General features: G+C 41.7%; 2 protein-coding genes across 3 annotated transcripts in view; one reads left to right on the top strand and one right to left on the bottom strand.

The window, feature by feature from the left end:
- The window catches only part of DSTYK (dual serine/threonine and tyrosine protein kinase), a 74,864-nt gene extending 67,636 nt beyond the window's left edge, over positions 1-7,228 (bottom strand). Inside the window, exon 1 of the mRNA XM_027870685.1 lies at positions 7,058-7,228. Within this exon, the coding sequence (XP_027726486.1) occupies positions 7,058-7,228 (171 nt within the window). The remainder of the gene's footprint in view (positions 1-7,057) is intronic.
- A 118-nt stretch (positions 7,229-7,346) lies between these two features.
- TMCC2 (transmembrane and coiled-coil domain family 2) overlaps positions 7,347-26,440 on the top strand; it is a 65,734-nt gene continuing 46,640 nt past the window's right edge. Inside the window, exons 1-2 of one of the 2 annotated variants that reach the window (XM_027870657.1) lie at positions 7,347-7,407; positions 7,984-8,261. In XM_027870657.1, coding sequence (XP_027726458.1) covers positions 8,055-8,261 — 207 coding nt within the window. In that variant the 5' untranslated portion in view covers positions 7,347-7,407; positions 7,984-8,054. Of the gene's footprint in view, positions 7,408-7,983; positions 8,262-9,311; positions 9,395-26,440 lie in introns of those variants that run through there. The other variant, XM_027870658.1, reaches the window with a different exon arrangement.

Raw genomic sequence — 26,440 nt, 5'->3', positions numbered from 1 at the left:
GGACCCAGATGGCTCTCGAGGAGAAAGTGAGGCTGGTGGCTTTGTGAGCCCTCCCTCACTCAAATCAAAGTCAATTGCAAGTCATGTCATCATCTCCCATGGTTCTCTTCAAGAACAAAGGACAAAAAACCACAACCCTACACAAGATGACCACTTTAACATACCCTCTTGTTGAGAATGATAAAGACAAGATTCTTATTCAAATGAAGATTAGGCTAGGTGGCCTTACAAGTCCTTCTCAACTCTAGAGAATCTATGATTCTGGGAAATATGCAAGTGACTCCTACCTGAATAAACCTAATAGCTCATATTTCCATAGTGCTTCCAAATTTACAAAGCTTTTTCTTCATAACCCTTTTGGGGAGGCAAAATAAGTCTTCTTTTATCCCCATTTTGCAGATCAGCTAACTAACTTACCGAGGTAACACGCTTTGGAAGCAGACTTTGCCACCAGGACTCCTGGTGGCACTTTCCACTATACCACACAGTCTAATAATGAAATCTCTCATGACTGCTCCATCTCACATTAGGGTCTTTCCCTTCTCAGAACTGATAGAAATACACACACATATACACACACACACACACACACACAGATGTATATATATATATATATACATACATATATATAAATGTGTGTGTATATATATGTATATGTGTGTGTGTGCATGCACGTGTGTGTGTGTGTGTGTGTGTGTGTGTGTGTGTATACAGGGTTAGGGGCATGGCACCTTCACAATCTGCAAAATCCAAGTAAAATTTTTTGGCCCTCTCTTTGCACCAGAGAAGAAGTTTGAATTCTTATGGTATTAAAAGATAAAATATGTTGACATTATACAATACTATACATATATTTTATGTCTAAATTTCTGAACTTTTTCTGCTGTTGTCTGTGGCTTCTGCAAAACTAACCAAAAATTCCCATTTAATTTCTTATTCTGACCCATGATATATCGAAACCCTTGATGGGGAAAGTTGTGATGTAAAACGGATAACCACATATATGATGATGTCAGTTCAAATATGGCCTTAGACACTTGACACTTACTAGCTGTGTAACCCTGGGCAAGTCACTTAACCCCATTGCCTAGCCAAAAGAAAAAAAAAGAAAGAAAAGAAAAGAAAAAAAAAACATCATGTACTGTTTTGTGGTATCTCTCAGACAAAATCATAGAATTTAGATAGAGCTAGATAGAACTAAAAAGGAAGTTAGAAATCTAGTCCTACTTCCTTATTTTGTAGAAGAGGAAATTGAGCCTCAGAGAAGTTTAATGACTTGCCCAACATCCAATAGCTAGTAAGCAACAGAGAGGGTTTAAAATTCTGGTCATCAGATGCCAAATCCATTGTTCCTTCCACATGCCACCATTTCATACAACTATTTATAAAGACATTGAAAGTATCTGTGATGTTGTCCTCATGGGGAATTCTCAATGTGGGAACTCTACCCAAAACAGATTGCAACCCATTTATGACTAAGCAGCAGGTCCTGGGGAGTTGCTTTTATTCAGAGTGTGATATCATTAAACCTTCTCAGACTAAAAGAAAGAAGAATGGATTAAGAGAAGGGGAGGTTTTGAAATTTGAAATAGGGGAAATAAAGGAGGAAAAATGACCTTACCCCTTGATATGTGTGCCCAGATCTGTCAGTTCATTTCTGTAGAAACATCTACTTGAAGAAACTCTTTCTACCCATGCATCTAGGCAGTTTATAATCTCAGAGATTTGCCAGAGACACTGAGATGTTAAATGACTTGTCCATGGTCACACAACTGGTATGTGGCAGAGACAGAACGTGAATCTAGATTTTCCCGACTCCTAGGCCACCCGCTATCCACTACCCTGACTATTGTTTCTCAAAATACTATCTAAACATAAGCTACTATTGAGCATGAAGCTAATTTTTCATGTATTTTTTAACATAAATTTTTCAATGTATATATTTGAGAGTACCAGAGAAAGCTAATTGGTAGAACCAGCAACAGCTAGTCAGATATAAAATGCCAAAGATAAACAAGTGATATCTCCCTCTGAAGAGGAAAGATCCTCTCAAAAAAAAAAAAAGTAGCATTTTCATCTTTAAGTAACTCAATTGTCTAAAGGTTTGTATGGATTCCCTATAGCAATGAGATAAGATACAATGTAGCCATTTTACCGGGCCTGGGGGCACTTCTAGGCATCATAGTACAATCAGGGTTTGAGTTTATGTTACACAGAACCCTTCTGTTCTATGGGTTTGCTTGTTTCTGTGCCTTTGCTGCCATTGCTGGGACACGAAAAGTTTCCAGCACCGAGGATGTATGCATGCTACCTGCCTACAAAACAGAAGCTCCCTGTTAATTTGATCTTTTGTAGCTCATTGCAAAAGCTGAGGGTCAATCAATAATCAACTGGCATTGGAATCATTTGAGTTGGCTGTGATAATAGGTTGGATGCCATAGAGACATTCCTATGAATGGCCATTTTGGCTTTCTTTACCCAACTAAATCCTTGTTAAATAGAACACAGTGTATTGACTTTAGTGGATCTTTGATGGATGAATTTAGATGTAAAGATAAGGAGAACAAAGAACGAATAAAAAGGTCTCCATTTGAAGAAGACTTATCCAGGTTCAGGGTTGTTCAGTGACCCTGGATACAACAGTTTCAGCTGAATAAGGGAGTTCAAAGCTAGACTACAAGAGGCTGAGTGAAGAGGGAGGAAAATGGAAGCGGTGGGGAGGAAAGGTGAATCTTTCTAAATGTTTAGCAGTGAAGAGAAAGGCAGAAATGGAAGAGCAATGCGAGGGGACAGCAGGGTCACGAAACCATATCTTACTTTCACACTCGGAAAAGGAAAAGGATGAAAAATCATGATCCATGTTGGAAAACTCACACACATTCCACTTTTCTCTTCCACTCTTTCCTGATAAAATAGTTCATTTCTCTTCATCTGAAGAAATTGTTACACTTAAAGGAAATAAATTTTTTTAAAATGTGAGTAATATTTTGAACATTGGTTGAGGTGGAGGGAAGGGTATGATACCTTTCAAACTCATCACTTATCCCTTACAGCATCTATGGCAGGAGAAAATAGAAGTACCAGAATGATGCAAACAGTTCTATGAGCTCTTCTCCCTCCCTTCTCTCCTCTATCTTGTCTCTTCTTTCATTGTAGCCTATGAAAAGCCTATAATTAGGTGGTGGGATTATGACATCAGCAAGGATTTGGCCAATCTGCCAGAAGGTAATTTGCATAGGACACTCCTACTAGTTCAAATGTAACCCAGTTACCTTGAGGAGAGTTGGGAGTGGAAATAGAATTCTCCCAATGAAAAAATGGGGAGGGAGGAGAATGTCATAACAGGCGAATATTAGTATTGATACTGCTTTCATTGATAGAGTGATCAAAGTGTTATAATGCCTAGGTCTTTTAAAGTGTCTCCCACCTTCAAAGAACTCTAGCATGCCAACTCATGTAATATCTCCTTAGCCATTTGATCTTTAAAAATGCTTTTTAAAAAAATGTGTGATTATTGCATATGGGGCAGGTAGGTGATGCAGTTGATAGAGGGCTGGGCCTGGAGTCAGCAAGATTCATTTTCCTGAGTTCAGATCTGAATTCAGACACTTCCTAGCTGTGTGACCCTGGGCAAGTCACTTCGCACTGTTTGCCTCAGTTTCCTCATCTATAAAATGAGCTGGAGAAGAAAATGGCAAACCACTCCAGTCTCTTTGACAAGAATAAATGGAGTCATGAAGAGTCAGACATAACTGAAAAATGGCTGAACAACAGTTATTGCAGAGTAGAAAATTGAATACTATTTAGATAATCTTCAAGTCCCTCATGACTCTCCCTTTGTCCATTTTTCTGGAAAGGAAAAGGGGCCTTTTAATTTCTAAGACTTGAATAATCCTTTTAGGAAAAGTTTACTCTATGTTTATTTAGTCTATAGCATAGATTATAGCATAGAATCATCTATAATTAAAATTAGATATTTATCAAAGTAAATGAACTAGTAGCTTCCCTGGTAAAGGACTCTAAAACTGATCTTTGTCTTACTTATTTGAGGGCTTGCTCATTTGCCAAATTTGATAAACCCCAGGAGGTTCCTCTTGCATTAGACTACATTTGGACTGGGACCCCCCACAAAGAATAAAGTCACTCATCCTGGTGGGATAATTCTGCCACTCTCTTGTGTCCAATAGGGTGCTCCGGTTTCTCTGCTGGAGGCCTGAACTACAGTATCTTAATTATACAAGTTTCATTCACCCATGAACCACAATTATCCAAGATAAAAATAGATGGGGTAAAAGAGGAAGGAAAATGTTGTTCTGTAGACCTACTGTCATATTCCTATCAATTTAAGTCTGGAAATTTCTGTCAATGTCACCAAGAATTTTAAATGTTAAATTAAATGTTAAATTTTAAATGTTAAATTAAAAGCACCTAATATATACAGAGCATTGTACTGGTCCTGGGAAGACAGAAAAATTAGATAAGATGTGATCATTGGGCTGGTGAAGTTTATAGTATAGTAGGGGAATAGGCACATACACAAATAAATATAATGCAAAGTGATACATGAAAAGTAAATAAGAAATATTAAAACCAAGTCCTACTTGAGGATCACATGAGGAAGGATTCATTACTGCCTGAAGGATCAAGGAAAGCTTCGTGGAGAAGGTGGCATTAAAAGATGGATATGATTTCTTTCTTTCTTTTTTGGCAAGGCAATCAGGGTTAAATAACTTGCCTAGAGTCACACAGCTACTAAGTGTTAGGGGCCAGAGTTGAACCCAAGTCCTCTTGACTCTAGGGCTGGTGTTCTATCCACTGTGCCACCTAGCTGCCCCAGATGGACAGGATTTCTGCAGGTAGTAATGGGGGTGAGGTGGGAGTGCAGCTTTCTTATTACAGACAATGGGTTGAGCAAAATCATGGAGGAAGGGGGCATACCATGGGGTCATGTGTGTGGGAGAGCAAGTAGTCCAATTTGGCTGGATTGTAAACTATGTGGAGTGAAGTAGTATGTGCTAAAGCTCTAAATGTAGGTCCCTCCCAGTTTATGGAGATCCCCAAATGCCAGGCTAAAGAGTTTGAATTTTTCTCAGCAGGCAATAGGGTTTGATTTTGAACAGAGGGGTGACTTGACGTGATCAGATATGTGTAAAAAGGAAGATTAGTTTGGCAGTATATGAAGATGTATTATAATAATACAGTGAAAACTTGAATTTTTTTTCAGTAGGCAAGGAGTCATTGAGAAGTCTTAAAAAGACTGACATGATATGATCATATATGTGAAAAAAGCACGTTAGTCTGACAACAGTATAAAGGGAGGTATTGCAATAATCCAGAAATTATTAGGTGATAACAAGAACCTGTTTTAGGGTAGTGGCAGTAGCAAAATTGAGAGAGATGACACTCACAAGAGATTTTGGGGAGACAGAACCAATAGGACTTGGCAACTGGAAGTTAGGGAGTGAGGAAAATAAAATATAATGCCCAAGTTTCAGGCAAGGAATACTATCAGAAATAGGACAAAGGTACAGGTTGGGGGTGGGGAAAGAGAACAACTTTGTTCTGTTTTATCTTAAATATCAAATCACAGCCTGCACTTGCTTTTTCCTCAAAAAAAATTAGAACAAAATACCAATTTCAAATTTTCAATTATGTAAAAGTAATCTCAGTCCCATTTACCAGGGGTACTCAAGAATCTACTCTGAATAATAAAAATTTGCCATCAGCTTCAAACAGATGGCTGTAGGTCACTTATGTCTTTACACAGACTTTCTATCCAAACTTCTCTGGCTATAGGTGTCTGTGCTGTAATGTGATGACAGAATTCAGAAATATGTGGGTGCACATTTGAACTCCTGGGGATTTGACCACTGGAATGGAATGTGCAGGCCGTTTAACAATCATTATGCCATAAGGTTGAGTATCATTCATTACTTTGAATTACCAAATCCTATTGGCCTACAGTTGTTGCTGCTGCTGCTGTTGTTTTTTACTAACCTGAATTTTAGGTCAGACCTAAGATTGACAGTAAATTGGAAATTGAAAGTTTATTCAAATCAAACTTAATCTGAGTACAATATGGAAAAGTACTAAAAATTATAATGTCTTTTCTTTCTATGGATTCAGGGTGATGCAAACAACTTTTTTGTGATTGTTGTTCCAGAATCAATCCATTCAGTTGTGATTGTTAGACAAACTTCATGTTTTTCTAACTGCTTTGACATTTGTAATTTTTGCACTCCTCCAGAGGAAGATCTGCAAATGGCTTGTCTAGCAACCTGACAACACAGGAATTTCTCTCTCTGGTTTTGTGACAGTTATCCAAATTTGCTACTAGTCCATGTGGCACATGCTCTTGTGGTGGCCGACTCTTCTTTGTATTGGCTTATCTGTCCTATAAACACATTGTTTCCTCCAAGTAGAATGGAAACTCTCAGAAGGACAGGAAGTTTTCTTTCATTTCCTTTCTCCCTCCCTCTCTCTCTTCCTTCTTTTCTTTTCTTTCATTCCCTTTGTATCCCTGGCACCTATCACAATGCCAGGTGCTGAACAATAGCCAGCATGCTTAATAAATATTTGTTGATTTGAATTGAATCCTTCCTGTTATTCTCATCTTCTGAGAGGAAGGTGAGTCCATACTCATCACTTAGAAACCTGTAGCAGAATCACTCTCTGTGTGACCCTTGAGGACTCCAATTTGAATAACCCAGTGGGCTTTGACGGAAAGAGATTTCTTCTCACACCGTACAAAGGGTCCTGATAAATAGGTATTAGCCATTTGCCAGGTCGTCTCAATCTTAAATGACTGAAACCTTTGTAAATCTCTGGGGACAAGTTAAGGGTTCACCCACAGGTGAGTGGCTGTTTTCAAAGCCAGGAATCCACTCGAGTTTGAACGGATCTGTTTGGGTTGCCCACATTCCTCTCAGGACTCTCCGTCCAGCATGAAGCAGAGGATGTAGAGACAGTGAGTGGCCTTCAACCCTCTCCAGGTCTCCAGGAGAAGCTCGATAACATGGTTTAAGTGGTCTAATTTGCAAAGTCGAGGTCGGGGGGCGAGGGGGAGGCAGGTGTGGCAAAAACCTGTGTATGAATGGGAGAAGGTTCCAAGTGATTTCCTCTCTGGCGGGTGAGAGACGTAGGGTCGCTGTCCCGAGGAGATGACGGGCGCACCCCGCCGCTTCCCGCCACCCTCCCTTCCCCGCTCCCCTAAGCCTCCTCTCTGCATTGCTAAAACGCAGCAGTATCGCCCTCCAGCCCACTCCGGGGGGAAATGCACAGTGCAACCAACCCTCCAACGTGCCTGGGCTACGCCCCCTCGGCCTGCCGCCCGGTTATTGGCCGCGCGTCGATGTCACTCGACGTCCTAGTTTGCCATCCCCTGCTGGGCTGAGGAAGACGGGCGGGGTAGGTTGTGCGCGCCGCTCTCCAGCTCTGGCAGCTGTGCCTTTGCAGCAGGCTCAGGGCGGGTAGAGAGGGAGAGGGAGGGGGAAGAGGGAAAGGGAGCGAGAGCTGGGCACTCTGCAGGCGAGGCGCTGGCCGCTCCATGCGGGGAGGGGCGCAGCCGGGCAGGCCAGGGCTGGGGGGCTGCGGCCGGCGCCGAGGGCAGCCAAGGAGGACCTGCCCGGCTGGCTGCCCCATGCCATGCCCTACCTCGCCCAGGCGAGGCAGCGGGCGGGGAAGGATGCGCCGCCGTCCACTGCAGTTTGCAGTCCAGCTTTCTCTCTTGCAGCCCATGCCCTGAAGCAGAAAGTTTGAGGACCGGGGTCTTCCATCCTTCTTCCCCTCCAATGACTTTGCCCAAGGACTTACGCTGCCCAGCCCTGACTGTGACCTGGCATCTGGTACCCAGATCAGAATGAATTGCTCCAGGCAGTAACCAAGATTCCCTTATTCCTTCAGCACCCCCTTCTTTTTTCTTTAAATTTCAATTTCTCATCTTTTTGTGTTTTAAAACTCATTACTCCTTTTCTGGGTGGGAAGGAGGGAGAACAGTTCTCCCTTAAGACGGCAGCGCTGGAAGGGACAGATCCCCAAACCGACCCATATTCACCATGAAGAGGTGCAAGTCTGACGAACTGCAGCAACAGCGGGAGGAGGATGGAGCCGGGCTGGAAGATGCTGCTTGCCACCTGCCGGGCCCGGACTTGAAACCTGGAGAGGTCATGAGTGCAAATCCTGCTGTGGCCCCAGCGACTCCAGATGTAGGTGCTACCATGGCCCCCAACCCTGGCCCTAGAAGCAAGCCTCCGGATTTAAAGGTGAGCCTAGACTCTCCCTCTCCAACCCTTTCTTGTCCTCAGGTCAACTAGAAACTGGAGGTGAAAGTGGAGAGGGAAGTTGAGGGCAGGGATCAGAGAAGGTGAGCTACTGGTTTGAATCATAGATCATTAAATATTAAGAGTTGAACCTTTTAGGAATCATCTAGACTTCATCTTCCAGATGAGGAAACTGAGGCCCAGAAAAGGAAAACGATTTGTCCAAGGGCCCTGCCATGCAGCTTAGGCATCAAGCCTCAGCTTTGTTTCCCTGGCTATACATCAGACGTTCTAGTGACTCACCCAGAGAGGAGGATCCCTGACATCATGTGTGAAGTACTTTTAGCTCCTTAGCAGCAAATACAGTGGAGAAATTAAAAGTGTTAACATTTTCATAATTATCTCTTTTGAGCTGGGAGAAGAGGGGAAAGGAGAAGAGACAGGATTTGGGAATAATAATTAAAGACTAGCAGTCCATTCTTGGGGCCCCCTTTCTCCGCCCCCCCCAGTGACTTTGGAAAATAATAATCCCTTGGAGCTCAGTTTGCCCACCTGTGAAATGGGAGAAAGGAACATCTTGCCATTAGGTGGAGCCAGAGGCTAAGCTGGTGCTTGGAGATCCCTGGATGGGATTGGGTAACAGACAGGTGGCGCAAGTGGTACTTGGGCTGCTTCGGGGGCTCGGTTCAAGTTGCCCACATACTGAGTGAGGAGCCCAGGACCGGAACTAAAGGAAAGATGTGTATGCAGTTAGCAGTCATGAGCTTCAGGCCCGAGGTCTTGGAGACTGTTTCTCTAGTACTGAGTACTAATAATAGTGTGGGTAACAGCAATAATCAATAATAACGTACCTTTAAGAAGGAGTGCCCTCAGTGATTACAGGCACTGACTTGTTCTCATCTTACTGAGGGATGTTGGGTTCTGGAAGAACTTAAGTATTGTGGAGACTGATGCATCAGGGAGATAGCTTCTCTCAAGGGGGTGCGGGGCCTGGACTAGAAAAGAAGAGAGGAATCAGTTACTTTAAATAAAGCCTGTAACCTATGGCAGCAGCCACTGAGGAGCTCTCCAGCAAAACCCAATGACACTCCTTATCTTGTGTGAGCGGACTGAGGTCAGGAAACTCTGGGGCAAAGGTGAGTATATTTAGAAACCAGTTCTCTTACCTGTATGCTACCTGTCTGCTTTTCTTTTGGGGGCCAGGGAGGGGAAACAACAGGGCTGCCAACTTCATGTTGAATTGACTACTTAAAGAGAGAAGGGAAAACCTGATTGTTGTCAGCAGGAGGAATAGAGGGCAGACTGCAGGCAAGACCTCCTTAAGATTTGGGGCATATTTTTTTGGAAAACGGTTTCAGCTGACCCACCCTTCATCTTAGCCTTTCCAGTGGCCTGAGGACAGCCATATCCCAAAGTAGGATAGGTTTTAGGTGGGGATGTTAGGATAAAGTCACAGTCCAAGGGAAGCTGGAACCCTTGCTGCATAGCTCAGTAACCTTTTACTCTTTTAATCCTAGTAAATAAACAGCATTCTAAAATGCCCTTTTATCGACCATATGAGCAAGGTAAATGCCATCCTACAACCATAGGCTTCCTACTCCTTCTCTGCTGATCCAGAGAAGCCTAACCCGCTCTGCTTTCACAGACTTCCTTTCCTCAGAGTTTCAAACTGGGAGAACCCTGTTTCCTTGCTAATAGTAAGAAACCCTCCTTATACCCTTAAGACAGCTTTGGAAATATCCAGTTGTCCAGGGCCAGCAACACTGGCCCAAGGGCACATAGTAAATACTGCCAATTTCATTCATTTTATTCTGGGTATTATCTTCCTGGCAGAGAGTGAACTGATAACAGTGAGTGGGCAGTCTAATATTTTGTACTTATCAACAAGGCAGTCTTATGGAGACTTGTACCTCTTCTATCCACCCACATCTTTCCTAGCTCTCTGGCTGTTACTTTGCCATCCTCTCTAGTGGCAGATGCAGCAGCAGCTCTGTCCTTAGTATTAGCTGCGGTACTCCCTAGAGCAAGAATTTGTTTTGGGTGTGGAATAGAGGATGGGGGATAGGGGTAGGAGCCACTCGGGAAAACTACTACTGAGGTTGGTCCCAGCAGCTTGGATTTGAGCCGTGAACAGGCAAGATAAGACCCAAGCACCACTTGCCTAGTGGGATCAAGAGAGGCAAGTGGATGATGCCTTTTCCTGTTTATCTCTGACCCTGTCATCACAACATGTTTACAGCTCTGTGCAATGACTGGACTTGGAATTGGGGCTGCTGATTTCTTACCTGGACTCTGTTTTTGATTTGCTATGTGATCTTGGGCAAGTTACAACTTCTGTGGTCCTTTTGTCCTTAGGTAAAGGGGCAAGGAATACTGATAGACTAGATTTAAAGCCCTGGAAACACTGCCCAAGTTTGTTTGCTAGAGATAGAGCTGGAGTAGTAGGGCAAGCTGCGAGGTGGGGTGTGGGGAGAAGAATTCATGATTAATCTGGGAATTCTGTTGGGCTTGACTCATTTCAGACCCAATGATGAGAATGAAAGGAAGTTGGTTTCATTTTTTTTTTTTTACCTTCTCACCTGCCTTTTGTGAAGCCAGACTGACAGTTTGGGCTTTCTGTCTGTCTCATTCCAAACTTTTCTGATGAGCACCTGTCTCTACTCCATTTTTTTCTGAGTTGTGACAGATTTTCGAACACCTTGCAAAAGATACTGAAAGATCATGTCCAAGGCACCCTCGTTGGGGTGTGTTTTGGCTTTTGTCAAAAGGATTTGGATGACATTCCACTTGAGTCTTCTCCTGACTCTGAGCTCTGTAGACCTTGGTGACCCAGCAGAAGGTTTCTTCAGCTGGAGGTAGGGTGATGGAGTGGAGGGGTGCTCTGGGCTTAAATTCAACTTTGGACTCCTTGATGTGTGTGACCTTGGGTAAATCACTTGATTTCTCTGAGTCTCAATTTTTTCCTCTGTCAGAGGGGGATAGTAGTACCTGTCCCATATCCCTCACAGGGTTGTTGTAAGACTCAAATGTACTATATGCAGAGTGTTTTGGTAAGCCTTAAAACACTCTATAAATGTTAGCTCTTACTATTTTCTTTTGTTTCTGTGTTTCCCCATTCCTTAATTCCTCATTCTGTTATAGTTCAATTCTAATGGGAAAGACTCCAGTCTGTGATTGTGGGTGGGGGGAAGAAGTCAAGCAACAATTTTAAAAGGTAATGATATGAGGGGGGAGGAAATAAACATTTATATAGCACATACCTTACAAATATTAGCTCAGTTTGTCCTCATAACAACCCTGAAAGATAGGTACTATTATTATTCCCACTTTACAGTTGAAGGAACTGAGGCAAACAGGTTAAACGACTTGCTTAGAGTTACACAACTATTAAGTGTCTGAGGCCAGATTTGAACACAGGTCTTCCTGACTCTAGGCCCTGTCTCTATCCACTGTACCACTTGTCTGCCTCAGTATGATGATGTAACTGGGAAACTACCTTTGGAGGGTCATCCTCATTGATGTGGACCTGTCTGCGAATATTTCAGTGTTTTTTGCAGCTATTTCATGTGCAGGGTGTCCCAAAAGTTTTAGTGCAGTTTTAAGCTTAAAACTACACTAAGGCTGTGGCATCTAGCCAACAACGCCCCTGAGTACAGCAGGAACCAGATTAAAATGTAATTGGGAAATGTTTCACAAAACAAACAAAAATACAATATAACATAGATAACGTTAATTTCTGGTTTTCTAAGTCAGTATGTAGCCTGCAGGGAGTTTGGTGGTCCCCATTTCTATTTGACATCAGTGATCTAGGACTTCACAGAGAGATTTGGCAGAGCCCGAAGGACACAGGCATATTCCAGCAGTAAAGAAAGCTTTGTCCCAGCGAGATCAAAGTTCGGCACTCTTTCTTCTCTTTCTCTCTCTCTCTCCTTCCCCCTCTCCCCCCCACCCCCCACCATTAGCTGCTGAAGTGATGAGAAGCAGAAACAGGGCACATAGGCCTGTTTAAAAATACAGTTGTGATAGACGTTTCTGAGATTTGTGGCATAGTGACTAATTCCACACTGGGTACAAGAGAGGTTGTTCTTTCCTGAGACATTTTAGAGGTGCTAGGCTAGGGCCCCACAAGGTAAATGCCACCTCTAAGTCCTCTCCACTTTCATTGTAACTAGAGGAATTTAGCATTTTCCCGAAGGAGAGAGACCCAACTGGATTTTGGGCTGTACTATGCAGAGGCCATTCCTGATAAAACATTGATACCCATCCCTCTGGCAGAAATAGACAATGTCCCAAAAATCTTGGTGCGATTATAATCTTTAATTGTTTAAAAGTTTCACTAAAGCTTTTGGAACACCTCGTATTTGTGAGGTTCTTCCATAAAGGAAGAGAAGAAACCTTTTTGAATCACATTCCTGATTATGGATGAATTTTTTTTGAAGTGAAAATTTTTATATTTTTTCCAATTACTTGTAAAAAAATTTTTAACATTTGTGTTTTAAAAATTTGAGTTCCAAATTCTCTCCTTTTCTCCCTCCCCTTCCCCCCCTTGAGAAGGCAAACAATTTGGTATAGATTATACAGGTGCAGACATGCAAAACATTTTATGGATGAATTTAAACCCCAGTCTCAGCCTACCCACTCAGCTGTATTTCAGTATGTCATCTTTTTTCTTCCATCCATATTAACATTGTCTTCATTAAAGTCTTTCTTTGGCTCAGAGCAGAGGACAGAAAACATGGTAACAAGCGGCACATCTCAGAGAATTCCTAATAGAGCCTCTAGGCTCTTTACCAGTGTTTGATCACAAGTCCTGTTCGTGACCATAAATGTTTTGGCACTCATTGCATGGACTATATTAACTCTATTGTCTAGTGAAAACATCATTAGAGAACTTTGGGCCTAGATTATACTTCTAGCTTTGTCCCTAATTTATTTTGTCATTGAGCATGCCCTTTAATCTCTCTGTGTCTCAGTAGTTCCATCTATAAAATGGGAAAGATACTGCTATACAATTCAGATGGATGCAGTGGGAAACAAAGAATGATCTTGGGGTCACAAGAAAAGGTCTATGGAAATCTGAGGTATGGGAGTTAATGGTCATCAGATTTCAGAAATGAAAGATATTATCTAGACTAGCTCCTTCTGTCTATAAATGAGGAAACTGAGGCACAGTGGTAAAGTGACTTTTCCAGTGTCATACCACTAATTCTTGGAGAGAGCTAGGACAATAAACCAGGTTTCTGGATGCTTCCTTCTTTCCTGTGCACCAATGCTGTCTCTGTTCATCATTCATTCCAACAGGTACACATGGATAACACCAAGCAAGGCAGCATATGTGTGTGTGTATCTGTGTGTGTGTGTGTGTGTGTGTGTGTGTATGTCCGGGGCTTTGTGGCACCAATATGAGTTCTGAATCTGATGAGATTACGTGTAGAAAAGCATTCTGTGATTGTAAAGTGACACATAGATGTGAGTAACTATTGTTATTATGATCATTATTAGTGTCTTCATGTAGTCCTGGAAAAGCCTTTGATATTAGTATTTTCAGGCATGGACGATTCTCCTCATCATTGACATAAACTGATGACAAGGTTGGGTTGCTGCGGGGGTCAATGCTAGGCTGCTTCCAGAATGAGGCAGATCAATAAGGAAATGGATAATTCAAAGTAGTCCACAATATTTGTGTGTGAAGATCAGTAGACTCAGGGCTATGGGAACATAAGGAGAAGGAAGAGGTGGTGGCTTGAGACTGACACCCCCCCCCCAGGCATTCTCAGTGCAATAGGAGAAAGAATATATGTTCATGAAAAATAAATTAGATTATATAAGTATAAATAACTTGGTGTAGCTTATGGGGATCTCAGGGCATCAAGGATGAAACATAAGTGGGGTTAACTACAGAAACTTTTCTGATAGAGGGAAGATTGGTTTTAGATTTTGAGTGAATGAGTGAAGGGATACAGCTGGGCATAAAAGCACATGCCAGTAGTGCCTGATGCTGGGGAAGCAGAGACTGAGGCTAGTAGATTGCTTGAGTTCAGGAGTTCTGGGTTTCAGTAGGGCTAAAGCCAATAAAGTGTCTGTCCTAAGTCCTGCAACAAGACATTGAGTTCCCAGGAGCAAAGGGCCATCAGGCTGCCTGAGGATGGGGCAGAACAGCCGAGGTCTGACAGAGATGAGACTTATCAGTGTTGGGATAGGGCCTGTGAGTTGCTGCTGCATTTCCAGCCTGGGCAAAATAGGGAAACCCAGTCTCAAAAAAAAAAAAAAAAGAAAAGAAAAGAAAGACAAAAACACAAGAGAGAGAGAGGGAGGGGATGGAGGAGGGAAACTGAAAGGGGAGGATGACAGGAATTGTCCTTCGAAACAAGGGGTATTGGTTATCCCAAACAAGTAAATTTTAGGGTACAGCAAATAGGCATGCTTGGACAAAATGGTAGTTGTGCCATTCTTTCAGCAGCCATGCAAATATCTAGTTGCCAAGGGCTAGTTACAAGACAACATTAGTGCTGCTGGTAGCTAGGTGGATAGAGCCTGGACTTGAAGTCAGAAAGACTTGAGTTCAGATCTGGGCTCAGATACTAGTTATGTGACCCTGGACAAGTCTTGTTCTGCCTTGGTCTCCTCCTCTGTTAAGTGGAAATAATAGCATCTTCCAACTAAGGTTCTTGTGAGAATCAAATGAAGTAACGTATAAAGTGCTTAGCGCAGTGTCGGGCACATAATTGGCATGCTCTTAATTAATTTATCTATCTATCTAACTCTATTACAGGAAACTAGATATTTGCAAGACTGCTAAAGGAAAGACAGAAACACTGTTCTGGCCAAGCATACCTGCTTGCTGTGTCCTAAAGATTACTTGTGTGGGGCATCCAACTCCCCTTATTGCCAATTCTTATGGTAAAGACTGCCAAGGTTATGTATTTCATTCCATCTACACCTTCTAGATAGGCTAGTCAAGCAAATTCAATGGATTGTTAGTTTTTTGTTTGTTTGTTTTTTTTTGGTGAGGCAATTGGGGTTAAGTGACTTGCAAAGGGTTACACAGCTAGTGTCAAGTGTCTGAGACTGGATTTGAACTCAGGTCCTCCTGACTGTAGGACCAATGCTCTATCCACTGAACCACCTAACTGCCCTGGACTGTTCGATTTTAGGGACCATTCTTAATTGTTGAGGTATGCTTACTGGCTCACAGGAAGACCACAGGTAGCATAGTATGTCATGCAGTACGTACCTGAAGTCAAAAGATCTGAGTTTGGATACCAGTTCTACCATTTAATAGCTATTTGACCAAGAGCAAATCATCTTATCTTTCTGAGCCTCAGTAAAAAAGGGGGGTTGACTTGAGTTGCCCACTCATGGAGTTATGAGGAAAGCATTTTGTAAGTTGCCGTATAAAGTGTGATCTATTGGTACCAGCAGCAGGAGCAAGAATCAGGCTGAAGGAGTTAATGCTGGGAAAGCCTATTTAAAATGAAGTGTTCTATGCTAATGTTGTGTGCATTTGGGTTCTGAATTAATTGGTTTGATGGCATGTTGCCTTCCTGTGTGCTCAGTATTTACAGAATTACCATCTCTTAGTTTGTTCCTAATTGCATTTTAACTGTCAGCCCCATTGATGGGAATATCTTTCTTAGTGAAAAATTGAAATAGCCAGTTTGGTCCCAATTTTGGACTGGAATTTAAAAGAAGAATTGGCACAGCAGTTTTTCCGTGGTCTAAGAAGCCAACTCAGAAACATCTCTATTTTCCTCTCTCCACTTAAGAATGGCATTTCTCCTTGTGAAATCCCTGAAGTTTAAGATGAGGAATTTTTGGAATGCCGCCATTGACCCTGTTGGACTAGTTCTTCTTGCAGCATCTCAATGGTCCAGGCCTTCACAAGGCTGAGATTTCTGAAGCAGGATTGGTGAATGATGACAGGTGGTTTCTGTTGTTGCTGTTCGGGTTTTTTGTTTAGGAAAAATAAAAGTATTTGTAACTTGCCTGGATCAAGTCTTTCTTTGGTTGTTTGGTTTGAAAAAGCCAAAGAGGATGTTGTGTCCTGTACTCTGGAAAGCAGAGCTGGGTTTAAAGAACATGACCTCCCTTAGCCAGTTTACAAAATCAGTAAACAAGACTTAGCTCTCCTTCCAAACCAACTCCATCTCAGTGATTTGCGGCTAGAAAAGTGTTGTTACCAAGGAACCCAAGTGGCTGTTCTCAGTCTCCAGATGAGAAAGGCTGAGTTGGGGTAAAGGGAGAAGGAGCTCATTTATTCCATGATGGATTTAGGCTAGGATACAAAAGGGGCTTTCCCAGCTGAGAGCTATTTAGAACTGCAAAGGGAAGTTAAATCAATTATACTGGATTGAAATAACAGGTAAAGACAAAGGACTGATGATATTAACAAGGTAGCACATGACCAAATTCCAGAGAAGGGGCATGGTACTCTTAGTATAGTAGGAGCACAGAGGAATTTAGGTTGAGGTAGTCAAGGAAGGGGGCGCAGTGGATAGAGTGCAGGGCCTGGAGTCAAGAAGGTCTGAGTTCAAAACTTGCCTCAGATATTGTGTGACCCTAGACAAGTCACTTAGCCCTGTTTACCTCAGTTTCCTCATCTGTAAAGTAAACTGAAGAAGGAAATGACAAACCACTCCAGTATCTTTGCCAAGAAAACCCCAAATCACGAAAGGTCAGACACAACTGACTGAATGAACAGAGAAGGAAGGCTTCACAGAAGGTGAGATTTGAGTGGGACCTTCAAGTCTGGGTCTTACTCTGGCCCTGGTCTATACTGATGGCAATTGGAAGGACTATCAGAACCAGACAGCACTTTTGAGACTATCAACTTGAGGTCCATTAACTTGTTTTTTGTTGTTTTTTTTTAATCATATTTTGATAACTGTATTTCAATATAATTGGCTTTCTTTTTAATCCTCTGTATTTTATACATTTAAAAGTATGATCCTGAAAAAGATCCATAGGCCTTGCCAAACTACCAAAGAGGGACCCATAACAAACATAAAACGGCTAAGAAGCCCTCATCTAGTCCAGCCTTTTCATTTTACAGATTGGGAAACTGAGAAGGAGCCACTGGTGTTCCAGTTGAACTTTGAACCCACATCTCCTGACTCCTGGTCAGTCCAGGGTTCTTTCCTTTACAACACCAGGGAGAAATCCCATGCCCTTCCTTGAGCTGAGATTTATTTATTAATATCCAATTGGAAGCCAGGGGGAAAATAAAAGATTCCGGAAACCTTGTGTGATGATGTTTCCAGCAGCAACCATGAGCAGACCCCAAACTCCGATGCCTTTTCCCTCCTCTCTGTTGTCCTTGTCATGAGTTCTAAAGCTGGGCTAATGGCTCCCTTTACACTTCCTTTGTGGGAAGCTTCTTCAAGTCAAGCCCAGGCTTTCTCAATTCACTTTGTACCCTGAGAGTGGGTTTTACGGTGATTAGCTCTGTTTCCATAGAGACCCTATAAATAGAGGAAAATTTCAATACTAGTTCCTCCAAATGAAGATTCACTGTATAATGTGGGGACTTTGGCTTTATGTGACTCAAGATGACCTAGTCACCCTATCTTGCCCCCACAGGAATGTTTTATTAAGCCAACTTGGGGGGAAAAGAGTCAGTAACAACGGAGAGGGTAAATGCATATTAGGTAAGGTATTTTTTAAAAAATTCTAGTTTCTCTTAGAAATGTGAAGAAGACCATGGGAACCTTTAGGAATGAGCTGGTGTGTCTGAGCATTTCTGAGCCCAGTGGAGCAAAAGGCTGAAATTTTTTAGTTTTGGTGTTGGGCAAAATTGAAAACAGACCCTGGTGGATCTGTTGCTAGTGGCTTCCACCTCTTAGATAACTTTGTATCTATCTTATGTGCATCATGTCTATACCTAAGTAGAGTCAGCATAGTGCAGTGAGGAGGGAGAGAATAAGCATTTATTAAGCACTTACTGCAGTGCCTGGCGCGTAGTAGGTGCTTATGCACCAGGCTCTGCATTAAATGCATTTTACTAATATTATCTCACTTGATTCTCACAACAACCCTGGGGGCAAAGTGCTATTATTACAGTAGCCATTTTACAAATAGGATAAATGACTTGCCCAGGGTCACACAGCTGGTAGGTGTCTGAGGCCAGATTTGAACTCAGGTCTTCCTGACTCCAGGCCTAGTGCTTTATCCATGCTATCAGCTACCTCAGTAGAAAAGGCATCAGGATTTGTTATCAGAGGACCTGAGTTCTAACCTTGATTCTGGCATTTCCTATCTAGGTCACTTCAGGCAGGAAGTCACTTTGCCACTCATTTCTCATATGTTTTCTCATGTAAAGTGAAGAGCATGGATCAATAGTCTTTTAGGTCCCTTTGAATTCTAAATCTATGATGCTATGACACAACATATTGTCTCCCCAGTAAAATATAAGCTTTTCATGGACAGGGATGGTTTTGCTTTTGTCTTTTTGTCTCCAGCATTGAGCACTGTGCTGAGTATACAATAGGCACTTAATAAATGCTTGTTGATTCAATAAGAAAAACAGTTAAAGTTTAACAACTCAGAGACCACAGAGTCCTCCTACAGGGAATTCCCAAAAGCATTTGGCCTACCTAACCTTTTCTTACCCTGGGGGAGTGACAGCTGCAGACAGATAGAAATCTGGTGTGAAGTTGGTTTAATTTCTAGGGGAAGGAAATATCCAATCTATTTCCTATACTTATTCCTGTGTGCAACAACCTCTTTGGCAGGAAGTTCAACTTTCTGTCCAGTTTTACTTGAAGGAGAAGTAAGAACTTTTACTCTTTGGTTCTCAGGGTGTATAAGGTCTATATGACTTTCCTGAGCCGGTACTTCTCAGAGACCTTCTGCCCCACTTTCCTAACATGTTGTAACTTGGCCACTAAAAAGTTTTGGGTTTTTTTTTTTCACCTGGAAAAAAAAGTTTTTTTAAAAAGTCTTAATGGAAAAGCAAGTGACATTTATTTTCTGGAGTGTGCTAGTTAGAGCAGGTGGTACTTTCTATGCGTTGGTTGATGAGTTCCCCAGAGCCAGTCACCATGGTTTTCCTTACTTTCAAAACTTGTAGCTGGGTTGTGATATGTGCCTGTGATTTTCTTTTTTTTTTTCCCTCTCTTTTTAAATTTTTATTTATTTTTTTATTCTTTTTTTTAATTTTTAGTTTTCAACATTTACTTCCACAAGATTTTGAGTTCCAAATTTTCACCCCATCTCACCCCTTCCCCCACCCCAAGAAGGCATGCATTTTGAATACCCCTTCCACTAGTCTGCTTTCCCTGCTATGTCTCCCCCCCTTCCCCTTCTATTTTCTTGTAGGACAGGATAGATTTCTGTACCCCATTTCCTGTATTTCTTATTTCCAAGTTGCATGTGAAAACACTTTTTTTAAACATGTGTTTTTAAAACTTTGGGTTCCAAATTTTCTTCCTTCCTCCCTCCCCACCTAACCTCATTGAAAAGGCAAGCAACTCAATATAGGCTATACATGTGCAGTCATGCAAAACACTTCCATAGTAGACACTCGGTGAAAAACTAACTTTATTTCCCTTAATCCTATCCCGCCCCCCCCCATTTATTCTATTCTTTCTTTTGACCCTGTCCCTCCTCAGAAGTATTTGCTTCTGATTACCCCCTTTCCCAGTCTGCCCTCCTCTCTATCATCCCCCTACTCTCTTGTCCCCTTCCCCTCCTATTTTCCTGTAGGGTAAGACGGATTTCCATACCCAATTGAGTGTGTATGTTATTCCCTCCTTAAGTCAAATCCCATGAGAATAAGATTCTCTCATTCCCTCTCACCTTCCCCCGTTTCCCCTCCACCTTAAGAGCCTTTTCTTTTCTGTTTTTTTGTGGGATAATTTACCCCCATTCTATCTTTCCCTTTCTCCTTCTCCTAGTATAATCCTCTCTCACCCCTAAATTTTATTCTCCAGATATGACCCCTTCATCTTCAACTCACCCTGTGCTGTCTACCTACCTATATATCCATCTATCTATCTGTCTATCTATTTATATATATACATACATATAATTTTTTCCCTCCAACTACCCTAATACTGACAAAGGTCTCATGTGTTACAAATATCATCTTTGCATTCAGGAATGTAAACAGTTCAACCTTAATAAATCTCTTATGATTTCTCTTTCCTGTTTATCTCTTCATGTTCCACTTGAGTCTTGTATTGGAAAGTCAAATTTTCTATTCAGCTCTGGTCTTTTCATCAAGAATGCTTGAAAGTCCTGTTTCACTGAATGACCATTTTTTCCCCTGAAGAATTATACTCAGTTTTGCTGGGTAAGTGATTTTGGTTGTAATCCTATCTCCTTTGCCCTCAAGAATATTATATTCCATGCCCTGCGGTCCCTTAATGTAGAAGCTGCTAAATCTTGTGTTATCCTTATTGTGTTTCCACAATACTTGAATTGTTTCTTTCTGGCTGCTTGTAATATTTTCTCCTCAACCTGGGAACTCTGGAACTTGGCTACAATATTCCTAGGAGTTTTCCTTTGGGACTCTCTTTCAGGAGGAGATTGGTGGATTCTTTCCATTTCTATTTTGCCCTCCAGTTCTAAAACATCAGGGCAGTTTTCCTTGATCACTTCTTGAAAGATGATGTCTAGGCTCTTTTTTGATCATGGCTTTCAGATAGTCTAATAATTTTTAAATTCTCTCTCCTGGATCGATTTTCCAGGTCAGTTGTTTTTCCAGTGAGATATTTCACATTGTTTTCTAATTTTTCATTCTTTTGGATTTGTTTTACAGTGTCTTGGTTTCTCATAAAGTCACTAGCTTCCAATTGCTCTATTCTAATTTTTAGGGAAGTATTTTCTTCAGTAATCTTTTGAACTTCCTTTTCCATTTGGCCAATTTTGCTGTTTAGGGCATTCTTCTCTTCATTGGCTTTTTGGACCTCTTTAGCCATTTGGGTTAGGCTATTTTTTAAGGTGTTATTTTCTTCAGTATCTTTTTTGGGTCTTCTTTAGCAAGCTGTTACCTTGCTTTTCCTGATTTTCTTGCATCATTCTCATTTCTCTTCCCAGTTTTTCCTCTACTTCTCTTACTTGCTTTTCAAAATCCCTTTTGAGCTCTTCCAAGGCTTGGGACTGATTCATATTCTTCTTGGAGGCTTTGGATGTAGGAGCTTTGGCTTTGTTGTCTTCTTCTGGTTGTATGTTTTGATCTTCTTTGTCATTAAAGTAAGATAATATAGTCTGACTCTTTTTGCGCTGCTTACTCATGATCCCGGCCAATTACTTGAGTTTTAAACTCTTTGTTAAGGTAAAAGTCTGCTTCCAATGTGGAGAATGTACTGTCCCAAGCTTTGGGGGTTTGTACAGCTGTTTTCAGAGATACTTCTAGGGACCTGAAAAGTGTCAGTTCTTCCAAGATGGTATGATAAGGGGCGAGGTGTTTCCTCTCCACAGCTACAACAAGCTCCACCACACCAGCGCTGCTCCTCGCCCCAGGACCGCCCCTCAGAACTGTGACCCAGATCCAAGTGCAGGCAAAGCAAGAGATTCCTGCCTCAGTGCTGGCAAAAAGATCCTTGCAATCCCCCTCTGATCAGCCACTCGATTCCCCCTCAGTCTGTGCTCTGGAAGCTCAGGAAACAGCCACAGCCCTGCACTCCTGACTTGCGGCTGAGACCTAGCTGGATTTGAACTCAGGTCCTCTTGACTTCAGGGCTGGTGCTCTATCCACTGTGCCACCTAGCTGCCCCTCTGAAGTCTTTTTATTGGTGTTTTCCTTTAGACTATCTGTGGTGTTCATCATGTAAGCTATTCTTCAGGTTCTGCTCACCTTGCTTTGCATCAGTTCATATAAGTTTTCCCAAGTGGCTCTGAATTCTTCATATTCATAATTTTTCCTGCACCATAATATTCCATTACATTCACACATACCATAATTTGCTCAATCATTCCCCAGTCAATGGGCTCTCACTTTGTTTCCAGTTCTTTGCTGCTAAAAAAGTCATAAATATTTTTATATATGTGAGACCGTTCCTTCTGTTATTGACCTCCTTGGGATATGTGCCTAGTATTGGTTTCTCTGGGTCAGAGGACAAGTATATTTGAATTTTTTTTTTGGTATAATTCCAAATTGTTTTCTAGAACATTTGGATCAATTCACAACTTCATTAAAAGTGTATTCATGTGCCCATCTCCCCATGATCACATAAACGGTAAGCAGCAGAGTTGGGATCAGTGCCCTCTCCCCTGGAATCTAAAGGTTTCTTCAGGCTCATTTTGAGTGGGTTTAGTGCTACAATTTGGTTTGAAACTCCTTGGTCTAGAGCAAACCAAGACAGACTCACATTCCAGAGCAGTTCAGTATCATGGGAGTTTGTCTAAGACAGGGATGAGAGGAAATAATGGGGACTCCATTATGTCTTGCCTACTCCAAACCAGAGCCCTATCCCAGATATTAGGTTGGCCTCAAAGATGAAATATAGGGCTCTCCCTTGCTGCAGATTGCCTGCTTGTCTTACAACCTTTATAAATACTCCATTCCCCTGTGTAGAGTTATAGAAAATGAGAAGAGTTAAAAAAAAAAAAGGATCCATTGATAAATACTTACTGAGGGTTTGTGGCCAATGGAAAGAACACTATGTCAAGAGTCAAAAGATCTGGTCTGAGTCACATTCTACCACTCAGGACACTTAGTCACTCTGAGACATTGAGTAAATTGTTTATCCTCTTGGGCCCTCAGTTTTCCTATTGGTAAAATGGGAATAATAATGCCTATCCTATGTCCTTTGAAGTTTTGTTTTTGTTTTTGTTTTTTTTTTTTTTTTTTGGTTAGGCAATGGAGTTAAGTGACTTGCCCAGTGTCACACAGCTAGTAAGTGTTATGTGTCTGAGGCCAGATTTGAACTCAGGTCCTCCTGAGTCCAGGGCTGTTGTTCTATCGACTGTGCCACCTAGCTGCCCCTCCTTTGAAGTTTTAACGTGAAGATCTTAATAAATGCTTTTGAGTTCAGGATCAAATGAGATAATGTAGGTGAAAGTGCTGTGCTTATATAGGTATGGTGTTGGTAGCAGCATCATTATTTTACTGTGCATTAGAGGCCAAGGAGAGGGCTGCAAGAGAAAAAGGAAACAGACCTTCAGAGTTCCCAGTCTAGTCTGAGGGAAGTGAGGTCTTACATACAGGAAAATATTTAGACATTGAAAAAGCAACATGCAAATTATTAGACCACATAGTACATGGACAGGTGTGAGAGGCAGGGTGGCCTGATGTAATAGGTAGAGAGCTGGTCTTGTGTGAGGGAGATCTGACTTTCAGTCCCCACCTCTGATACATATTGGGTACGTGACCCTGGGCAAATTGTCCAAGGCTAGAAATTTCTGATTTGCATTGGTAGAGGAAGTTTCTCACCTGGTGTTCCCTATAACAAGGAAATCACAGGTCTGGTCCAAAACAGCAACAATACTATCACCAGCTAGTACACTGTCCGAGGAGACCTCTCTACTTCCAGCAATTCCTTGGTGATCTCAGAATGCTTTCAGTAATCCCACACAGTAAGTACTCAGTGATCTCAAACTTCTCAGTGGTACAAAACCCCCATCTCTTTAAATACCCATTCTCCTCCCTTGATACTCCATGGCTGCAAACCGTGACACATGATTTCTGAAAAAATAAAATGACAGACACCTCAGAAGGGCGAAGGGAAGATGATGTTTGGGGACTTCTGCCCCGAAATGGCTTCCTGAACAGAGGCAGGCCAATTAGCTCCTCCTCGCTCCAACAAAAACCTGAAAATCACACCAGGCCAAATACGATCAAAAAGTCCAATGAGAAACTATAGTGACTGACTTCTTACACCCCAGGACTACAGAAGAAGATAGCCAGATGCCACTGGCCCATTGGCTGTAGGAAAGGAGGCCACCAGCTCAGGCAAATCAATCTCTCAGTGCTAGCAGAGGTGGGCCGCACATGGACCCTTCAAGACTTTGTGTTCCATTGCAACGAGAGTGGAAAAAACTCCAGGGTGATGGGAAACCCATAATGAGGTACCTTTTATCAATCAGGGAAGCACATTATCACTCAGAACGGGATACCCCAGGGTGTCTGAGGTTCTGAGGGTTTCTGAGGTCCTTAACACAGACCTAAGATGTCATAGAGGGCCTTATAGATCCAGAGCTCTGAACTTCAAAGATCCAAGGGGCCCTTCAGGATGTGAGGGAAGCTAACAGATTCAGGACAAGACCAAGCATTGAAACTACCCCACCCACCCAAAACCACACCATGGGAAAGAGCCTGCATCTATTACAAAGTCCCAATTCATAAACTAAAGGCGGAGAGATAAAGAAACTGAAGATACACCAACCACTATAAAGAGTGATTATAGATCCAAATATGGCCAGAATCCAATTTATAAAGACAGAGTAATACCATAGTAACTGCAAGCGGAGGCTCAAAGGAAAAAATGGATTTTCTACAAACACTACATAAATACCTACAAGAAATGAGCTAGAAAGTGGGAGGGAGGGCTCCCATCAGTTGGGGAATAGCCGAACAAATTGTAGTATGTGAATTGTAATGGAATATTGGGACACTATAAGAAATGATGAGAGATTATTTCAGAGAATCCTGGAAAGTATGAATTGATGCAGAATGAAGTGAGCAGAACCAGGAGAACAATACTTTTAGAAATAACATTGTAAAGAAAAACAGCTCTGACAAAAAACAACTCTGAAAGACTTAAGAATTCTGATCAAAGCAATGACCAACCAGAGGACCTATGATGAAGTAAATTACTGTCCTCCTGTTAGAAAGATGATGAGCTCAAGATACAGAAAGAGATATACATTTTTTTGGACATGGCCAATCTGTGGATTTGTTTTGCTTAATTATTCTTATCTGTTAAAAGAGGTTTGTTTTTTTTCTTCCTGTTTTTAACTGGGGAGGTGATTGGGAGTAGAGAAGTGGTTAATAACAGTTATGAAAAAAAAAAAGAGAGCCGTTGAAACATTTTTTACAATTCACAGAAGAGAGCAGACGGTAGTCCATAAGGAAGCACAGATAAGTTTTAAAAGTTATGTATGGAATTTGTTATATGCCCTTTAAAAAAAAACCAAATGATATGAAATGGTTTTGCATGCAGTCCTTATTTTGTGTTGAACTATTAATATGGAAATGCTCATAGAGAGTTAAGTTCAGAATAAAAAAGATGCACGACAGGTGCAAGCAGGCAACATCTTACTAGAATGGATGGATTATAGTTAACAAGTTACATAAAGACATTATGGAGGACACACAAGGCCAGAAAAGGACTTAGGGGGAGAGATTTCTATGTGGATAATGAGGGATAGCAGCTGGCAACCTGAGTGCTACATTAGTATTCTTGAAATATCAAAAACAAGAGGAAGGCCTCAAACACAATGGGTGAATCCTCTGTTGGGGGACAAAATTTGTACAAATGAGAAAATGTGGCTATAGTTCTGATCCTTGTCAATGAAAGGTGTAACCAAACCAAAAGAGTAGTAAAAGGTGAGCAGAAGCTCACCTTTCTAAAGTTTTTGAAGATTTCAAAGTACAAAACATGCGTGATCTTACTTGATTTCTTACAATAACCCTATGAAACTATTATTATTTCCATTTTACAAAGAAGTAAACTGAGTCTCAGAAGTTAAATAACATGCTTACGGTCACACGGAGAGCATGTTTCTGAGTTGGGATTTGAATTAGGCCTTTCTGACTCTAAGACTAAAATTCAGTCTACCAAATATACCAAAGCGCAATAATTCAGAGAATGAATGCTAAGAAGTAAAGAAAGGAATTGTGAGAATGAAATGGGATCAGTTAGGAGTATGTGAGGCCCCTTTATGGGACTGCCAGTTGTTCCTTATAGCTAGCAGCATGCTTGGATCAAGACCTGCTGTCGCTCCCTGACTATGATCATTCAGCGGGGATAAGAGAACGTTCTTCCCCTACTTAGTACTAAATTCTTTCCCAGTTCCTCTTTCCCCTAATCACCCCAAACCATGTGGAAACCATACACTAGTTCTTGGTTCTGCCTCCACAACATCTCTTGCATCCATACTCTTCTCTCTACTTATATGACCTCCACTGGGGTCCATCTCCAGTTGTCCTAATCTACATCTTACTACTGGACCCAGATGACTCTGGAGGAGAAAGCAAGGCTGGTAACCTTGTGCAGCCCTCCCTCACTCAAATCAAA

This window comes from Vombatus ursinus, unplaced genomic scaffold (assembly GCF_900497805.2).
Source record: "Vombatus ursinus unplaced genomic scaffold, bare-nosed wombat genome assembly UNPS02014798.1, whole genome shotgun sequence".
NCBI classification, from domain to species: domain Eukaryota; kingdom Metazoa; phylum Chordata; class Mammalia; order Diprotodontia; family Vombatidae; genus Vombatus; species Vombatus ursinus.
This window is presented reverse-complemented; position numbering and strand designations above follow the sequence as displayed.